Here is an 18,186-nt window from a genome sequence, read left to right on the forward strand (position 1 = left end):
TGCTGACGGGCCTGAAGAAAGGCCGCGTCCTGCGGGTTTGAGGAGGGCAGTCCACCTGCCTGCCCCGTGGGCCAGGTCACCGGCTCCTGCTGCAGTCAAGTGCTGGGGTGCGGCATGCTTTCTAGGCTGCGCTCCCAGGAGAGGGGCCTGTAGAGAGCAGGCTGCCCCTTCCGGCCGCGGACTGAGGTGAAGACCACCCAGCTGCTGGCCGGAGGCGGAGGGCGTGCATGTCACACACTCTTCCGTCCCTGTCGAGCCTGCTGCCCTGTGTTCTGTTCCGCTGAGTGGTTTCAGGGTTGAGGTGGATCTCCCTTAAGGATTTAGGGTGAGGCCCCCTTTGAGGAGGCCAGAGGGTTGTCTTCACTGCCAGATGGTAAGACAGAAGGCATGGCTCTCCCCCTCCAGGCAGAAAGCAGACAGTATTCACGTCCGTGGAAGGAAAAAAGAGCAGGACTTGCTGTAAAGACTTGTTTGTAACGCCGAGGTGGAACCTCATATACAATGAGTGTTCATGGGGCCACAGAACAGATTCACCTGCAGTCACCACCACTGAGATTCTAGGGGCCCACCCGTCGGCCCCGACTGCGGCAGGGACGAGGACATTCCAACTTGCTAGTGTGAGCTCAGAACCCGGCGCAGAGGTTCTGGGTAGAGTCTGCCTGCCGCCCAGGAGGCACATCTGACTTAGCTGGTTTGGCCAGTGATACATTAAGAGGTTCATTCAGAAGGCGAGCAGCCTGTTTCCCAAATGACACTACTCGAAGACCCTGAAAGACGTCGTGTCTCATGGAGGGTTTGGCCTATGTGGTTACTGAGGTGGCTTCGAGCACGGGTTGGGGAGCTTTGCCCCATCCCCTGCCCACCTGCACTGATTCATGTAACCTTGGCCGCAGGCAGCACCGAGGTCCGGCCTCAAGCGCTAGTCCGTTCCCGCTGCTCCAGGAAAGCACCTCCAGCTCGTGGAGCGTCAGCCCTGGCACGTTCCCGTGCAGACGCTGTCCTCTTCACAGTGCTGGAGATGCGCTGCCGGGCGTGGCAGTGTCCGCCCTGGAAGGGACGTCAGTGGTCATCCAGTCAGTCCCCTTGTTCATCCAGGAAAGGACTGCCCGGGGCCACACACCACGCTCACTTGTACCAGAGGCGGGCTGGGAACCAGGGCCCCACCGTGCTTTGCAAAGCACTTCCGTGTCTTTTCTTACTTAATCTTTACAACAGCTTCCCTGAGCACTGGAAATGCTGTGCCACTTGATGAGCCGTTACTTTATTACTTGTGGTAAATGGGAGACTCGGGCCCGCCATCATGTGGGGCTAGGTGTCACCTGAGGCATTTAATTGCCACTCGAAAAAGACTAATGTTTTGCTAAGAACATAAGACTTATCAGTTATAATTAATGCTTTTCCTACAAAAATATTAATCCCAAGAATGTGTATTTGGTCTGGAATAAGAAAACACATTAAAATTCTATTCTGTAGCCCTGCCTGGTTTGGCTCAGCGGTTGGAGCATTGGCCTGTGGACCAGAGAGTCCTGGGTTCAGTTCCCGCTAAGAGCACGTACCAAAAAAACCCCCAAAAAACAAAAATAAAATTCTATTCCGTGTCATTTCAATAGGCAATGAGAAAGTGCAACATTTGGTCAAATGTAACATTGTTTAATTATTTTTAAAGAATTTAAAACATAGAAATAGATGACTATTTCCTTAATTTAGGAGAGAATATTTCTTTCTGATCCCAACTATCATTATTCTTAGTTTATCTTCTGTATTGATATTCTACACCATTCCCTTAAACTCAGCTTAATTTCACCTAATGAAGAAATAGATAAGTTTAAAAGTGTCGCAACAAAGTAACTGATGTTCTCTGTCAGTCACAGACATAGCTAAGGCCTCCGAAAAACTGCCCAGAGGGGAGGTTGCTGGCCTAGGGGCAGGGGCCCTTGTTTTCCGAAATGGGCAGCCCCACAAGCGCATTTAGAGTAGCAAACACGGGAGGTAAACAATGACCTGGTTGCCACGGGCCCCCCAGAGTCAAGGCCCGTCGCAGGTTTAGTGGGCCTGCTGTGGGCAGAGGATCAGCCAGCCCTGGCCCCGCCAAGGGAACGCACTGTGGGAACTCGTCGCTGCCTACTCGAGGTAAGGACAGTGCTCCCAGCCTCCTGCCGCCAGCCCGGACACTGCGCACTCGGGACCTGCCCCTGGCCTTGCCGTCTGTGCAGAAGGAGGCAGGGGGCTCTGGGCTGAGCGGGGTGGTTTGCAGACAGTGGCCGAGTGGACTTCATCCTTTGCTGTGGCCCATTCTCCCAGGTTGCTCCCGTGCAGGGCTGCCTGCTTCCTCTGAAGGGGGTGCCAGGGGTGATTCTAGCGGAACACAGTAGTGTGGCCATAAAGCCCCTCCAACCTCTAACCCTTACACTTTCCTCCCTGTTGACCCAGCACCTTTTTCCTTAGTTGTTTTTGTTGGCGGTTTTCCATTGCCTGGGACCAGATGATTCACTGCCCATTTTTATGCAATTTCATGGCAGAAACTTTTAGCGGACCAGAGACGGCTTAAGCGCGAGCAAGAAGAGGCCGATATTGCAGCTCGGCGCCACACGGGTGTCATTCCGACGCACCATCAGTTTATCACTAATGAGCGCTTTGGGGACCTCCTCAATATAGACGATACGGCCAAAAGGAAATCTGGGTCAGAGGTCTGTTTTGGTCGCCTCGATCTGCTGCTTGACCCAAAGCCATATTTGCCTCCCCTCAGCATCGCCCTCTGTAGGCCAAATTAGTTCTCCAAACAGCATCTGTCACCCTGGCTTCCCTAGGCTTGCTTTGGCTCTGGCTGGTCCGAGGGCATGAGTCCCATCGTGTCCTGCGCTCTGTATGTCTGAGCATGCTGGCTGTGGACCGGGATCCGCTGGCGCACCCTATGCATGCCTTAGACTCGGCTGCCTTCATGCGCCCAGTCCTCGCATCCGCGTTTCATCGTGATACTGTGTTGCCTGTGCATTCTGCTTAGAAACCTTATCCTTAGCCCCTGTGCATTGGTAGCTGTGGTGTGGACAAGGACAAGATTCTCTGAAGAGATGGTTGAGTGAAACAGGTTACGAGAGTCAGCTAGCGGTGCATCATTTACATGGACCTCAACACTTAGTGCCATTAACATTGAACTATCGGAGAATAGTACTGCCTCTCAGTATTTACAGTGAATTAAATAAAATAGTCAATAGTGCGGAAGCCTTGCTGGCGAATTTTGAAACCCAAAGAGTGTTGCAGTTGGAAAAGCTAATGGAGGGTGAGAGGCACTTCATTTGTTCCTTTAATTTTGACATATCTCAGCTGAGATTATAAAACAAACGAAGAAGCACAGACCTTTGGAGTGGTTTTGTTCAGGCCTCGGCCTCTGACCTGAGGTCGACGAGTTGAGACCCTTTGCAGGCCGAACGCTGCATCTTGCGTTGGTTTGTTTTGCCACGTGACCCTTCGTGGCTCCTTTTCTGGACGTGTGTGTGTCTGGGGTTTGGGGGGTATAGAAATTCATTTTTCTATCTTGTGAGTGACAGAAGTGACACTGGCCAGTGGCCCAGTTGTAGTCTGGGAAGAAGAGGTAGAGAAAAGGAAGGAGCCAGACCACAAGGAAAGCTAGAGAGGGGATGGAGCTCTACCGTGATGGACAAAAAGAAAGTGTCCTAAGGAAGGGGCAGAAGTTCGCAGGTGTTGATCAGTCGCCAGGACAGCCCCGGCCCTCACTGTACCAGCTCCTCAGGAGCACCCTGTTCTGAAGGCCGAGGGGTGGGCGGGCCTCATCCCCAGGTCTGCTTGCTTGCCAGTGATGGAGAAGATGGGCACACACAGGCACCCTGGGCCTGCGTGCTCCCTTAGAGACCATGTCCGGGCACGAAAATGCAGCTGGGGTAGAAGAACCAGGGACAGGGGCAGGCAAACTGCCTCCCTTCTAGAGCGGTGATTCTCAAGCTCGGGCCCATCACATCCCCTAGAGGCTTGTTAAAATGCAGATTACTGGGCTCGCTCCACAAAGTGTGATTCTGGGGTGGGACCTGAGAGTGCATTTCTAACCTGTTCCCAGGTGACGTTGGTGAGTGGGTTTAGGGACCACACTTTGGGAATCACTGCCCTAGATGTGGGCTGACAGATACAAGAAAACAGACACCAACAAGTCGCAGGGACACTGTGCTGTGTAGACACACTTCAGACCCATCAGGGAGACTGTGGGTCACCCTGTGGGGAGGCGGAGGCAAGGCTCAGATTGTGCCTTGGGAGCCAGTAGTCCAGTGGAAGAGGCGCCCTCCAAGCAGCCCTCCCCGCTGTGGGAACGGCTATCTCTGTGTGGTAGGGCATTCATGCTGTGGGAGCCCAGGGGATTCGGCCTCAGGGAGATGTAGACAGATGAGAGAGAGGCTTTGTATAAGCAATGACTCAGGTGGTGTCTCGGGAGACCAGTGGTCAGCATTCCTCCACTTTGAGTAATGTATAGGTTCCCTTTAATGAAAAAATTTTACCCACCCCCAGCATTGACCTAAGCCAATGCACAAATTAAACAGTAAACTACACACCTCTACAGCTTTATTAATTGAATTGCTAGGTCGTGTCATTGTGCCTGATACAAATGTTTAACGTTCACACAGCTCTATAGCCAGCTGTCATGGGGTGGCCACCCCCTTTTATTGCGATCACTATGCAGTGTTTGCCCTTACAGTCTGGTCATTTGGCCTTCTCCTGTGAACTTGTCATTTGTCGTCCACCCCACATCTGTTATTTGCCACATCTGTCCAGTTATGCTCCTTGGTCACAGACAGACAGTGCCGGCCTTGAAACTGTCGCGTTGGCTTAAGTTTGTTGTTCAATTGACCTCTAACGTGTATGTGTGTAGATAGAGGTCTGGAAACATCAGCATGAAGATGCAGAAGTAAAAACTCCTGCGGAAAACCATGGCCCGTCAGAAGATCCCTGCAGGACCCCGGCTTGCAGAGCCTGGACACAGGGGGCGTCTCGCTGAGCTGTTAGGATCTAAACCTGAGCTTGATGAAGCTTCTCAATACCGTTCTTTTCTCACCGAGAGTCTCCCATGTTTCCCTTCTACTTTGGCCATACCCTCTCCTTTTGAAGAGGACGGGTGTAATTTAATTCTCATCACACTGTTGGCCGAGACCAGAAGGTCCTGGGGTTGGAGTTACGTTGGCAGCCGTCACCAGCTTGCTTGCGTGATTTCTCTCCCCTACCTTTCTTTTTAAAAAAAAGTTAAAATAACTACGTTTAATGGTGGAATGCTGGAAGAAAGATATGCCAATATATGTGGGCAATATATTTGTTGCTCTTTTTGCCGGAATTGGAGATGAAGAAATTCCAGGCAGAGAAGGGGGTTAGCCAAGGTGTAGCCACCAGACAAGCCTGGCGGGAAGGGTGTAATGAGAGATAAAGGCCATGGGGACGAGTGGGGAGAAATTGCCCGAAGGCTTAACAACACTTCAGGAATTGAGACTTGATCTGGGGGCAGTTGAGAGCCTCAGCCAACTTCAAAGCAAGGAAGTGACTCGATGGAAGTATTTGAGGAATGTTATTTGTCTCCTGAGTGACAGTAGATTACAGCAAAGAGAAGTGGAGTCAAAGGAAGCTTTGTGCTTGTGAACCAGTGGCCTGACCCGAGCCGGGTGTGGAGGGAGAGGGAGGGTTGGCGAGACTTCATGACAGGCGTGATGAAGAAGGGAGACGGGCTGAGGGTGCCGTCTAGGCCTGAAGTTCTGGAAGGAGTGGGCTACCCACTGGGCAGGGAAGCCTTGGAGAAGGAGAGAGCTCAGGGCCCCCTTGATCTGGCTTTTTGGATGATCTCACAGACGGCGAGAAATGTATGGAGTTGACGATGATGAGAGAGGTGGATCAGGGTTCTGTCCACTTGCAGATTGTAATTTAAGTCAGGCAAGCAGAAAACGTAAGAGCAAAACAGTCATCATTCCCAAACAGTAAGACTTCTGGCTAACTCCATTTTTGTTTTTGTTTTTTTGTTTTGTTTTTAATAACCATGGTCAGTTTGGGGGACCTTGCACTTCAGCGCTGGGACTTGGTCACCATCTCCCCCCCAAATCTGGCCCTCCTTAGGGAGAGTCCCATGCATGACCTAGTTGACCAAACATCCATCTCATGTTCTGCTCAGGTCAGACAAGTGGAATTTGCCCAGATGTGCACACCAGAATGCACTGGTTAGACTGAGATTTTCTGCTTTGCTTTCCGGAAACTCGTGAGAATGTGTCCTTTCCATTGTATGTGAATTGTGATTTTTAACTTGACATTGTTTCTTGTGTTTAGATGAGACCCGCCAGAGCCAGATTTGATTTCAAAGCTCAGACACTGAAGTAAGTGCCACCAGTCCTATTTATTTGTCATTTTGACTGCCTTTTTGAAACATTGACGTTCACTTATAGAGAAGAGTTGGAGAAGGAACAGTGACAAAAACTAGTGGCTTATGGAGTTTACTGGGTGCCGAGCGCTGTCCAAGTACTGTGCGCCGTATTACGGTGTTGCATGGGTCACACTGTGGTCCTGTGAGGTCGGTGCTATTACCCCTTTGTCTAAATGGGGAAACTGAGGGACTACAAGGCCAAGGAACTTGCCCAAGCTGGTGGGTGTGGAGTCGGGATTCAGGCCCAGGCCGCTTGGTGCCAGAGCCTGGGCTCTTTCTACTCTCCACCTGCCGCCCCTGCGCAGGGATTCGGTCTGCTTGAGTGAGTGGCGGCTGTCTGGCCCCCCTTCCTGTGCAGGAGCCGGAACCAGTCTCTAGGAGGGTCATTCGACCAGTTTTCCTGCACTGCCCCGAGAGGTTCGAGGCTGTGGGAACGCACAGTACGTCAGCCTTTCTCGAAGCGTGTTTCTCGGAGTGCTAACTCTACAGTATGTCTCAGAGCGCTCCATCGTAGAAGTGAGTCTGGGACCACTGCATACCGGGTCTGTCCTTCCCGCCCGCCCTCGGAGAGATACTCTGCTGTTGGTGCTGGCTCTAGGAGGCTTTTCATGAAGAGAGAAACCTGTTAGCTTATTTAACCCAGTGGAACCTAAATTTAGGTGACCAGGAAACCTTTGTTTTCCATGGCATGAAATTTGGGGAATGCCACCCAAGGCAGGGTTCCAAAGGAGCCTGTTCACTCGCTACCTAATTATAGACTAAAATGGACCGTGAGTTTTTGTTGGCAGCAGTGACCAGCAGCCATCCTGCTGTCCTGCCGGTGGGAGGCCCCGTCTGGTGATGAGGGGGAGCGTCCCCCCCGCCCCCAGACACTGGAAACTACTGTGTGGAGGCTGCTGAGCCGTGAACTCCTCTAACACAGAACCTAGCACAAGTCTGGTGCCCTGGGTACGTGTGCGGTTGCTCCGGTCCTTTGACTCCTCAGCTAACAGGAGGTGGTGGCATCATGTGCCAGACGGAGTTTGGGCTTTAGAGTCCTGGCTCTGCCACTTACTGGCTCTGCGGCCATGGGCAGGTCACCGGCCTCTCCCACCTCAAATGTTCTCGTCTGTAAAACGGGCATAAAAATGCCTGTCTTGCAGGGAAGCCAAGGTACGATACTTATAAAACATTTTGCACAATGTAGCAAGTACCCCCTTTTTAAACCAGAGGGTAGCAAAGATTTGTAAATGTTTAGTTTAATCAAGTAGATACCTTCTCCCTTTCTTTTTAAACTATATTTTATTGACTTTTTTTTGAAGAGGAAGGGAGAAGGAGAGAGAAACATTGACGAGAGGGAAGCGTGCCTTCTGCACACCCCTTTCTGGGGGTCGAGTTGGAAACCTGGGCTGTGCCCTGACTGAGAGGTGAACCAGTGGCCTCCTGGTGAGGGAGACGATGCTCAGGACAGGGTTTTCCGTGGAGCACCCCTGTCCAGGAGCGCTGCGAGGGCGCTGGGGTGACGGGACCTGTCGCCACCTCCTGCGGTGCCAGCGCGGGGGAGCGGGCTCCTTCCTCTTGGCGCGGCGCCTTCGTCGTACCACGCTGCCGCCAAAACAAGTCAGCGCAGCGTTTTTTAAAGAGTAAATGGCAGCCCTGGCCAGTTTGGCTCGGCGCTTGAGCGTCAGCCTGCGGACCAGAGTCCCGGGTTCAGTTCCCGCCAGGAGCACATACCACAAAAAAAAAAAAAAAAAAGAGTAAATGGCAGACCTGTAGGCTTGAGTCTGTTTTTTTTAATCCTCACCCAAGGACGTTTTTGCATTTATCTTTAGATAGAGCAGGAGGGAGAGAGGGAGGAAGAGAGAGAGAGAGGAACATCGATGTGAGAGAGACACATCGACTGGTTGCCACCCACACGACCCCAATCAGGGTCGGGGACAAACTGCAACCGAGGTATGTGCCCTTAGCAGGAACCGAACCCGGGCCTCTTCGGTCTGCGGGCCGACACTCTGACCGCTGAGACAACCTGGCCAGGGCGGCTTGAGTCTTTCAAACATGTTCAGTCACGGGCTCTATTTCTCCCCCATAGCCTGTTACTCAGAAAAGATCTTAACCGTGGGCCCTTAGGCTCCCACCTGCCTGCGCAGCTGCAAGTCGGTGCTGCGGCGCTGGAGCCTGCAGACCTCCCGCCGTGGGGCAGGAGGAGCGTCTCGCTCACCACGTGTCCGTGGCTGGGTGCGAGTGGAGGGGAGATTTCAGAACACTGTCAAGGAGGACTACGGCAAAAGTTTGGCAAAGACATTCCTTCTTCCTGAGACAAATGCCCTGCGTGTCTTCACAGGCCTCCGTAGGACTAGAGCCCTGTCTACCAGTGTGCGACCCACAAAGGCCGCGTTGCTCTCCGTTCACAGTGCTGACCTGTGTGAGGTTCCCAGATGCGGCCCCTTGTCTAGGCGGCATCGCTCACACCGTGGGACCTCCCGGCACGCTGCACAGCAGGCTGCCCTCCAGGCTGCCGTCGGGCCTTTCTTTCAGGCTGTTGGTCTGACACCAATGGAAAAGATCTAAGTTTTTTTTGTTTTGTTTTTTTCCTTTATTGATTTTAGAGAGAGAGGAAGGGAGAGGGGGAGAGAGATAGAAACACTGAGAGAGAACATAGATTGGACGCCTCCTGCATGCCCCACACTGGGGATCGGGCCCACAACCTGGGCTCGTGCCCTGATCAGGAATCGAACTGGCGACCTCTTGGTGCGTAGGTCGATGCTCAACCACTGAGCCACACTGGCGGGACATGTTTTTATTTATTATTATTATTCAAGAAAATTTCAAGTTATAATTTTTGCTCTCCTTTTAAGTTCACATTTTGTTGATGTTATTTTGTCTCTCTCTTTTTTTTTTTTTTTTTTTTAACGGAGTCCTCATGAGAGGTTAAGGTCATCATTATTGAGGCAAACAGAGGGATGGATATGGAAAGGTTGGGAAAAGGGCATGAAGAACATGTGAAAATCTACTTTTCTTTCCCAGATCCCTCTATGTTGAAAGGGAAGCGAATCCACATTTGCTGAGTGCCAACTCTAAGTCGGGCGCCGTGCTGGGTGCTCTCCTTAGAGTCTGTTGCTGAATTCTCCAACAGCTCTGAGCCGGCTCCTAGTTGGATAAAGTATCTCAGAGTTGCCCAAGGTTCCAGGGCTCGTACAGGGCATAACTGGCTTTTGAACCCAGATCTGCCTAATTGTAGAGCCTTTCTACTGCATGGTGATGGGTGGATGGTGAGCTGGGCGGAATGAGTGAGGAGATCCGTGTAGTTTGGTGGGATTTACAGCAGTGAAGGCCTTGACGGGCCGACAAGCGGGTGGCGAAGGCAGGACTAAGTCGTCCTTCGCCATTCAGTGGGCGTCGTTGAGACCACTGAGCGCATTGCCGTGTGCTGTAAACATTCTGAGCTCGGCATTCACAAAAATACATGGAGAAACCACAACAGGCTTTTCCATGCTGGCCAGTTAGAAGTTAACATCCATCCCACGGAAGACTGGAAAAATGCCTGATGTGATGTAATTCCCCGCCTCGTAGGGTTCTCACTTCCAAACCCAGAGCCCCTGCTTGCGTAATGTGGTCCTTTTGACCTCGCTCAACGTCTCCTTTTGTAAAAAAAAAAAAACAAACAAAAAACGACACGTCTTCATCTTACACATACTGAAACATCTGCTAAAGTGCATGACCCTCTGTTCACAGGGAGCTTCCTCTGCAGAAGGGAGACATTGTTTACATTTATAAGCAGATTGACCAGAACTGGTACGAAGGAGAGCACCACGGCCGGGTGGGCATCTTCCCGCGCACCTACGTCCAGGTACCGCGGCTGCTCCTTTCTGGAGGGGAGAGCCGGGCGGGCCCAGAGCACCCTTTACTCCCCGAGAACTTGCCTTTTGTTTCCTCCTTTCCTCTCACATTCCCATTTTCTTCTTGTCGATTTCTTTTCCTGCCTCAGCTTCTTCCTCCTGCGGAGAAGGCTCAGCCCAAGAAGTTGGCACCAGTGCAGGTTTTGGAATACGGAGAAGCTATTGCCAAGTTCAACTTCAACGGTGATACGCAAGTAGAAATGTCCTTCAGAAAGGTAAGCCGTGCTCCGGGCCCTGTGGGGTGGCGCTGCTCTGGTGGCCGGGCGGCATCACAGTATACCTTAAAGACGTGTCCAATCAAGGGTGCGTGAAGGGCATTGGACAGTTTTGAGGTATTTTAAATATAAGCCCTAGGCTAGTGTCAGGGTTTAACTACGTGAGCTCACCGATCAAAGGCAGTACTTCTGGAGCCTTAGACGCCTGTTAGAGACTATTCAGAAGCATGTCTGATGTGGTAAGCACTGTAGGGGGCTAGGTCTTCCGTCACAGGATGTGGCTAGTGGGGAAAAGCAAGTCTGTTGACACCAGAAGTTTGAAAAACTCTGAAGCCAAAGTCATCGGCGAGCAGCTTCGGGGAGTTAAATAACTTTTCCAAGCCATGTGAAGTGAAGGTGAGGGGCTCTCAGAGAGCCGTTGTAAGAGGATCGAATGAGACAGCCTCTGTGAAGCCCGCCGCGTGACTGTGCTGCTAGTCGGTGCTCAGCCAGCAGGAGGCGCCAGTGTTCTTGCCACGTGTTGCCTTAGGGGAGCTCAGCCTCATTTTTTAAAAATAAAATATCCATGGATCGGCTGCCTCCTGCATGCCCCCTGCTGGGGATCGAGCCTGCAGCCCATGCACACGCCTGACCAGGGATCAAGCCGGCACCCTTCTGGCTCATGGACGCCACCCAGCCCACTGAGCCGCACCGGCTGGGGCTCAGCTTGCTATTTAAACACAGTCAAGCTGTGCCGACACTGTTCTTCCCAGGAATTCACTCTTCCTGTCAAAATTCTCTGGTTGCTAAAGTTACTCATTTTATTGAGGATGGAGGGAGGTGAGCACATGCCTTGGAGATGAGCCCTTAGAGGAAAGAGGAGCACGGAAACAGCCCAGCCGCCAGCGTCAGGGCACCAGCCACTAAATCAGTGTTGCTGGTGCCACAGAACGTCCCGCAGTGGTCCATTCGCTGTGCAACACTGTTAAAATGTAGAGCTGCATTTCCTGAGAAAGAATGAGGCTCACGATGTGTTAATATAAAAATGTCAGTTGGGACAGGGAAATACAGTCTGTACTCAATTTTTAAAAGAAAAAAAATATGTGCAAGTCTAATTCACGTGTATAGAATTCAGTCTGGGAAGTACATATATTAAAGTATTAACAGTAGTCACAGGTTCTTGAGGTGCCTTTCCCCTCTTCTTCCCCACCTTCCCCCCTTCCTTTCCCCCCTCCTTTCCTCCCCTTCTTCCCCCCTTCTCCCCTTCTCCCTCCTCCCCCCTCCTCTCCCCCTTACCCCCTCCTCCCCCTTTCTACCCCCTCCTTCCCCCTCCTTCCCTCCCCTCTTCCCCCCTCCTCCCCCCTCCTTTCCTCCCCTTTTCCTCCCTCCTCCTCTTCCTCCCCCCTCTCCTTTCCCCCTCCTCCCCTCCCCTTCTTCCCCCCTCCTCCCCCCTCCTTTCCTCCCCTCCTACCCCCTCCAACCCCCTCCTTCCTCCCTCCTTTCCCTCCACTTTTCCCCTCCTTCCCCTGCCTCATTTCCACAGGCACATTACAAAAAACAATAACAGCCCTGGCTGGTTTGGCTCAGCGGTTAGAGCATCTGCCTGTGGTCCAGAGAGACCCGGATTCAGTTCCCGCTAAGGGCATGTACCTCGGTTGCAGTTTGTCCCCGGCCCTGGTTGGGTCATGTGGGTGGCAACCACTCGATGTGTCCCTTTCACATCGATGTTTCTCTCTCTCTCTCTCTCTCTCTCTCTCCCACTCTATCTGAACAAAAAATGAAAAAGTGTCCTCGGGTGAGGATAAAAAACAAAACAAAAAAAAATGTTTCCATCTCTCTCTCCCTCTCCCTTCCGCTCTCCCTAAAAGCAATAAAGGAAAAAAAAAAAACACACACACACACAATAACAGTGGTTACCCGAGTGACAATATTATGGGTAATGATTATTTCTACTTTACATTTACTTGTGTTTTAATTTTTCTATAATGATACAGGAAAAAAATAAAGTTATAAAAAGGAAGAAAGAGAGAGAAGTTTGCATATCTGTCTGTTCTGCATTCAGTGAGTCAGAAACACTACATGTGCCTGCTAGCTTGGGGGAATGAACCTGACCTCCTTCACGGAAACATTTACAGACCAAGCTTAACTTCCCGGCATCCACGTAGCTCCACTGCGGTCAGCGTCTCTGTCCCGGTGCCGTTAATTCTTTCCCGGTCTAGAAGGAAGGTTTTGTGAGCAAGGACTGCGGCAAACGGCAGGACAGCGCAGGCGCAGGCAGGCTGCAGGCGTGCCGAGGCCTGGGGAGACGGACCACGCCTTGCTGTCTTACAGGGTGAGAGGGTCACGCTGCTTCGCCAGGTGGACGAGAACTGGTACGAGGGGAGGATCCCAGGGACGTCCCGCCAAGGCATCTTCCCCATCACCTACGTGGATGTGATCAAAAGGCCGCTGGTGAAAAACCCGGTGGATTACATCGACCTGCCTTTCTCCTCCTCCCCAAGTCGTAGTGCCACCACGAGCCCACAGGTACCTCCGCTTCTCGTCACTGGTTTTCACAGTCAGCACAACAGACCCCTGTGCTGCTGGCGCATGGCCCCTCTGGGGGGCTCTCAGCGCTGTGATTAGGAACCGGCCCGAGCAGTGGGGAGTAGACACCCTGGGGTCTGTTTTCATGCATTTCCCACACACTTGGTTGGAGAAATATTATCTCAAGGGGAAAGGGAATGCTTAAGGTGGTTGCTCGGGGGATAAGACGACGAGGAGATGTAAGAGCCAGTATCAGCTGGTCCAAAACTCTGTACTGGAGTATCCGGTGAAGCGGGCGGGGTACCGCCACGGTACATATGGACCACGGCCCAGTACGCTTCTCTCAGTCATCTTGTTGGTCAAGGTTGGCTGCAGAGGGCACAGACCCAGAGTATTCTTTGCAAGCAGAACCCGGGTTGAAAAAGTAACTTATAGCATCTCTGTCCATTCTGGACCAAAGGAAGTAAGTGGATCATAAAATGTTTGCTTTCCTGAACATTAATTATGAGCAAACTGGTTTTAAAATATAAATTATTCCAAACCCATCCCCACTAAGCCAAGGAGAAATGCAGACCCTGTGCTCAGGAGACGCCTGCCGGCGACTTCCTGTCAGAGACCGGCCGCTGTCATTGTAGGGAGGGCGGCCGGAGGGGGAGTGGGCCAGGACCCAGGACGACAGTGGGTGGTGCCCTCTTCTCTCCTCTAATCAGTTTCTCCTCTTCCACCGCCTGTTGCCGCCCCGGAGATGGTTATTGGCGGGCCCCGTGTCCTGTGATCTGACAGGGACAGGGTGTGAGGTTGGTGTTGGGTATTCTACTTTGTAACATGGGGACCTCGACTAGATTTTTGGCCTGACCATAGCCAAGGGAGACTACACACAGACTACACTGCTCACGCTCCGCTCTAGAAGGCTCTTTCCTGGGCCCCTGGAGAGAAGACAAGCCCACGGCCAGACCAGGGCAGTAGCAGGCCACAGTTTTTCCCTCCCGGTTCTGGGTCAGGGCTTGGGTTGCAGAGGTGGTTGGATGCGGTGGGGCGGGGAGCTCCCAGTGTGTCCCTTTGAAAGGGACTCTGCAGACTGGGCCAGCACCAGGTGTACGTGCCTGGCGGGACCCCCTCTCCCATCCCCCTGCACTCACTTCCATCCCCCCACCAGCACACGATCACGCACACACCTCCTAGTTCTCTCCAGCCTGAGCAGCGGACTCCTTCCTGGACGCCAGAGTGTCCCACGTGTCTCCATTTCACCCCTCTCCGCGTATCCCTGTGACTACCCCTTCTTTTTCCTTATGCTGACTCTACCTTGTGCTTCTTTGTTTCCCTCTCTCCTTTTCTTTTTAAGTTTCCCGGTCACAGCAAGCTCATCATGCCAGCCCCTTCATCTCTTCCTCACCCCCACCGAGCCCTGTCCCCTGAGATGCAGGCTGTCACCTCTGAGTGGATCTCGCTGACTGTGGGGGTCCCAGGCAGGCGTCCTCTGGCCCTGACCCCACCTCTGCCTCCTCTGCCAGAGGTGTCTGTCTACTACTCTGACCACCTTGCCTTCTTGGCCAGGCCCAGCCCCTCCCTGTCCTTCAGCCTCCCCCATGCGAGTTGGCCGGATCGGTCCACCCCTCGCTCGAGGGCTTCCCCGCTGGCCCTCCCTCCCCCACACAAAGCCTGCTCGCTGGCTCCCGGTGCCCGGGCCTCCCTTCACATCAACGGAGACAGTGGTGTCCACAGGCCACCTCCGGGTTTCCCGCAGGACAGCTTCTCCCAGCCGCCGCTCGGGCGCTCTGATAGGGTCATCTCGGAGCTCAGCAATGCCTTTAGCAGCCAGGGTAAGAGGCAGCCATGGCGAGAAGAAAGCAGACAGTACGAGAGGAAAGCCGAGAGGGAGGCAGGTGAGCGATGCCCTGGTGGACCCACGATCTCCAAGAAGAGCTGCTTGAGACCGTCAGACGTGGTCAGGTGCCTGAGCACTGAACAGAGACTCTCAGACCTCCACACCCCAGAGGAGAGCCGGCCCAGCACGCCCTGGGGTGGCCCCTTTCCGGGAAGGGAGGCTGAGCAGACAGAGCTGCATAGAGGTGGCGAGCAGGCTGAGAGGAGGAGAGCGGTGAGCCAGGTAGGCCGGCAGCGTGGCCTGTGTGCTCGGCCCCGCGGCAGGGGGGGCCAGCCGTCTCCGCCGTCTGCCTGCTGAGGCCACGGGATGCCAGTGAGGCCCACTTGCTTGCTTGGGAGCAAAAAGATCACCAGGAGGGAACAGAGGGCCCTTGATGAAGGGCTGGGGACAGTCAGGGGCAAAAGACAGGCTGTGTTCTGGCCTCTTGAGGTGATTCGAAAGGTACCCCCACTTAGGATACCCCCTGGCCTGCTGCACAAGCCCTGAGAAGGACAGAGGCCTCCCTCACACCCATTCATGCTCTGGAGATCATCTCAGTGTGCTCGGACTAACAGCTGAGAACGCCCGGCTTCGGTTTGGCTGCGTGTGGTTTGATGTTGTGTGAGGCACTGTTCCATGGCCCATGGTGCTCTGCCCGTGCTCGGCTCCCTCAGGTCTTCGTCCTGTGTGTGTCTGTGGGTGCACAGGCCTTTGTTCACTGACGAACAAAGCCTGTGGTTCCGGGGGAGCATGCAGGCCCAGCACCGGGCCCTCAGGACTCGGGGCCTCTGAATGGGCATTCCCTCTTCTCTCTGGGTCAGCTACAGATTTCGGTTTGGACCTAGGTGGCTGGAGGGTATGTTGAGAGCTGAAAAATTGGGGGTTTGGGGAAGAGAGAAACTTGGCGATTAGATCGTGATCTAATTTTGCTATGCTGTTTAATCCCCCAACAGTCGAGACTTGGGGTCACTTGTCCAAAGGAGCCGGTTTGATGCCTGCTTACCTCCTGAGGTCTAGTGACTCTGAGCCTGTTTGCTCATTGGGGGAGAGGGTTCCGCGAAGTGACCTGTGAGGAGTGCTGGCAGGGGCTGGGAGCGGAGCACGGTCAGATTTTGTAAGTGGATCCACCTTGGGCGATCTAGAGCCGCTTCTGGAGCTGAGAACATTCTGGAATGTCTTTAGAGCCAGAGGGAGCTCTCGAAGATGCCTCTGCAAACCATGTGTTGTCTGCCGTGTACAGTGCCCACAGCAGACGATGCTTGGTCTCAGACCTACGATCCGTTTCCCTTTAAAGCTTCATTTATTCACTCAACAAATATTTCCTAAGACCTGTAGACACCAGCCTCTGGGCAGGTACGGGCGTCACCGCATGGCTTCCCGAGTCCCAGTGAGACTGGCGGGCACCGCAGCGCCAAGACTGCAGTAGCAGGTGCGCTCGGAGCCCACGCGGCCCAGACACGGGTGAGGCCAGACCTCCCGCTGCTGGGAGTGGGGACCGTTGCTGCGGGGAAGGACAGTGTGGCACGGTGGTAGCTACTCAGGCCGTCTCTCCACAGCCAGCTGCTTACCCTCCCCAGCGAGGTTCCTCCTGTGAGAGCAGCGCTCCCTCAGGGTGGTGGTAAGGGTCACAGGAGGCGCGGTGCCTGGCCTGGGGGAGGCGCGGGCTGCGGGAAGCAGCAGTACCTGGGGAGGCTCCGCCTGGCGGGCGCTCCTGGCGGGTGTGCTCAGTGAGGAAGAAAGGGAGTGTCTGGTTAAGGACAGAACAGTCGCTGGGGAGACTGGAGAAGTGGCTAATGGAGCAGGATCAGGTGTCTCTGACCCAGGAATAGTTCTGTAAACAGGCCAAGTCAGACTGTGGTGCCTGGAGACCTTGCTATTGTCCTCAGTGAGTCACAGCGACCTGATCCTGGGCCCAGTGTGTACGGGAAGTGTGCGTGGTGCCGGAGCCCCAGGGAGGGTTGGGGTGCGCACGTCTCACTTCCTGAGGGGGGTAGGAGAGGAGGAGCTGGCAACACGGATGCCAGGCGTGTGGGAAACTGATTTTCCTTTCTTGGTGGCCTTCAGTGTACACGTCCGGCCCCTCCTTTCTCCCGCTCCCCCGGGGGTGCGCCCAGGCTGTGCACCGTGCTCCCCATGGAGAGCTAGAGGGTTCTGTGGAAGGGGTCCTGCCCACACCTCTCCCCCCAACCCCCTGCAGCTCCCTGCCGTGCCTGGGAACAGGAGCTGGTAACTCGGGAAATGGGGTCCTTCAGAAGGAGCTTCCTGCCTCTTGAGGCCCTTGGTGACAGAGCTGACGACGGAAAGGACTTAAGTGACCGCCATTCTTTGGTGGCCCGCCAGGATGATGTGACCTCAGGAGAGTCACTCAGGCACAGTCCAGACCGGTTTGTGTTGTCAGGAAGCTAGGCTGAGTACCTGACCAGTAAATAGAGGGCATTTTGCCTGAGAGCCTTAAAGTAGCAGACGCTCTGAGAGGCTACGATCACCGACTCTGCATTCAAGCGTGGGGATGCTGAGGCACCGTGCTGGGAGAGAGAAGGGAGCGGTGGGGACAGAGGCGGCGAGAGAGCATGGTCGGCCCTTCCTCCTGCTGCTCTCAGGACCGGCTCTGCGCCTTCCCGGCTCCGCGGAGCCGTGACAAAGTCAGTGAGAGACCAGGACACCTGATCAATGGAAGGCGCTCAGTGAATCTTTGTTGCGTGAAAGAAAACATAAACAAGTGACTGACCCCAACTAAAGCAGTGTGTGATCTCCACTGGGGAAATGACTGTTCCCAAGTGATTACAAGGCAGAGGACAGTCCCAACAGCTCACCCTGAAAGCTCAGGAGGGGGGGAAATCATAAGCAACAGGACGGGGAGGGGGGCCATCTGGAAAGACCTTGTGAGAAAATGGTGTTTGACCTGGAGCCAGAGAACAGAGTTTTATGACGGGACAGTGAGAGGGTGGCATCCAAAGCAAGCAGAGACCAGCCGCTGCCCAGAGGCGGGGCAGTGAGGGGGAGGGGATGGTGAGCTGGTGGGGTGGGCCGGAGGGTGTCTGCAGGGGGGAGAAGGGTGGTTGGAGAAGAGGCTGGAGCAGAGCGTGGAGGGCTCCTCGGTGCCGGTGCCGGTGCCGAGTGACGGTGCCGAGTGACGTGTGTAGTCAGCTTCCTCGGGTCACGTGACCCTTGTGCCTGGTCGTCAAGCTTCTATTTGTGGTGCTGAGTCCCGGCTTTGCTGCTTTCCTTCCCCTTAGTCACCTGTCCAGCCCGCCCCCCCACCCACCCAACTCCGCAGATGTGCGAACACTTCCCTGTGAAAGGATTTGACTTTCCAGGCCCTGTAGCCTC

The 18,186-nt window shown here is 54.0% G+C and overlaps 1 protein-coding gene across 1 annotated transcript in view; it reads left to right on the forward strand.

Moving 5' to 3' along the window:
* Positions 1 to 18,186, forward strand: part of SORBS1 (sorbin and SH3 domain containing 1) — a 201,596-nt gene that overhangs the window by 159,397 nt on the left and 24,013 nt on the right. Inside the window, exons 24-29 of the mRNA XM_036264595.1 lie at positions 2,520 to 2,687; positions 6,304 to 6,350; positions 10,109 to 10,223; positions 10,362 to 10,487; positions 12,798 to 12,992; positions 14,335 to 15,099. Of these exons, the coding sequence (XP_036120488.1) occupies positions 2,520 to 2,687; positions 6,304 to 6,350; positions 10,109 to 10,223; positions 10,362 to 10,487; positions 12,798 to 12,992; positions 14,335 to 15,099 (1,416 nt within the window). The remainder of the gene's footprint in view (positions 1 to 2,519; positions 2,688 to 6,303; positions 6,351 to 10,108; positions 10,224 to 10,361; positions 10,488 to 12,797; positions 12,993 to 14,334; positions 15,100 to 18,186) is intronic.

The sequence above is a fragment of the Molossus molossus genome, unplaced genomic scaffold (assembly GCF_014108415.1).
Source record: "Molossus molossus isolate mMolMol1 unplaced genomic scaffold, mMolMol1.p scaffold_m16_p_17, whole genome shotgun sequence".
NCBI lineage: Eukaryota > Metazoa > Chordata > Mammalia > Chiroptera > Molossidae > Molossus > Molossus molossus.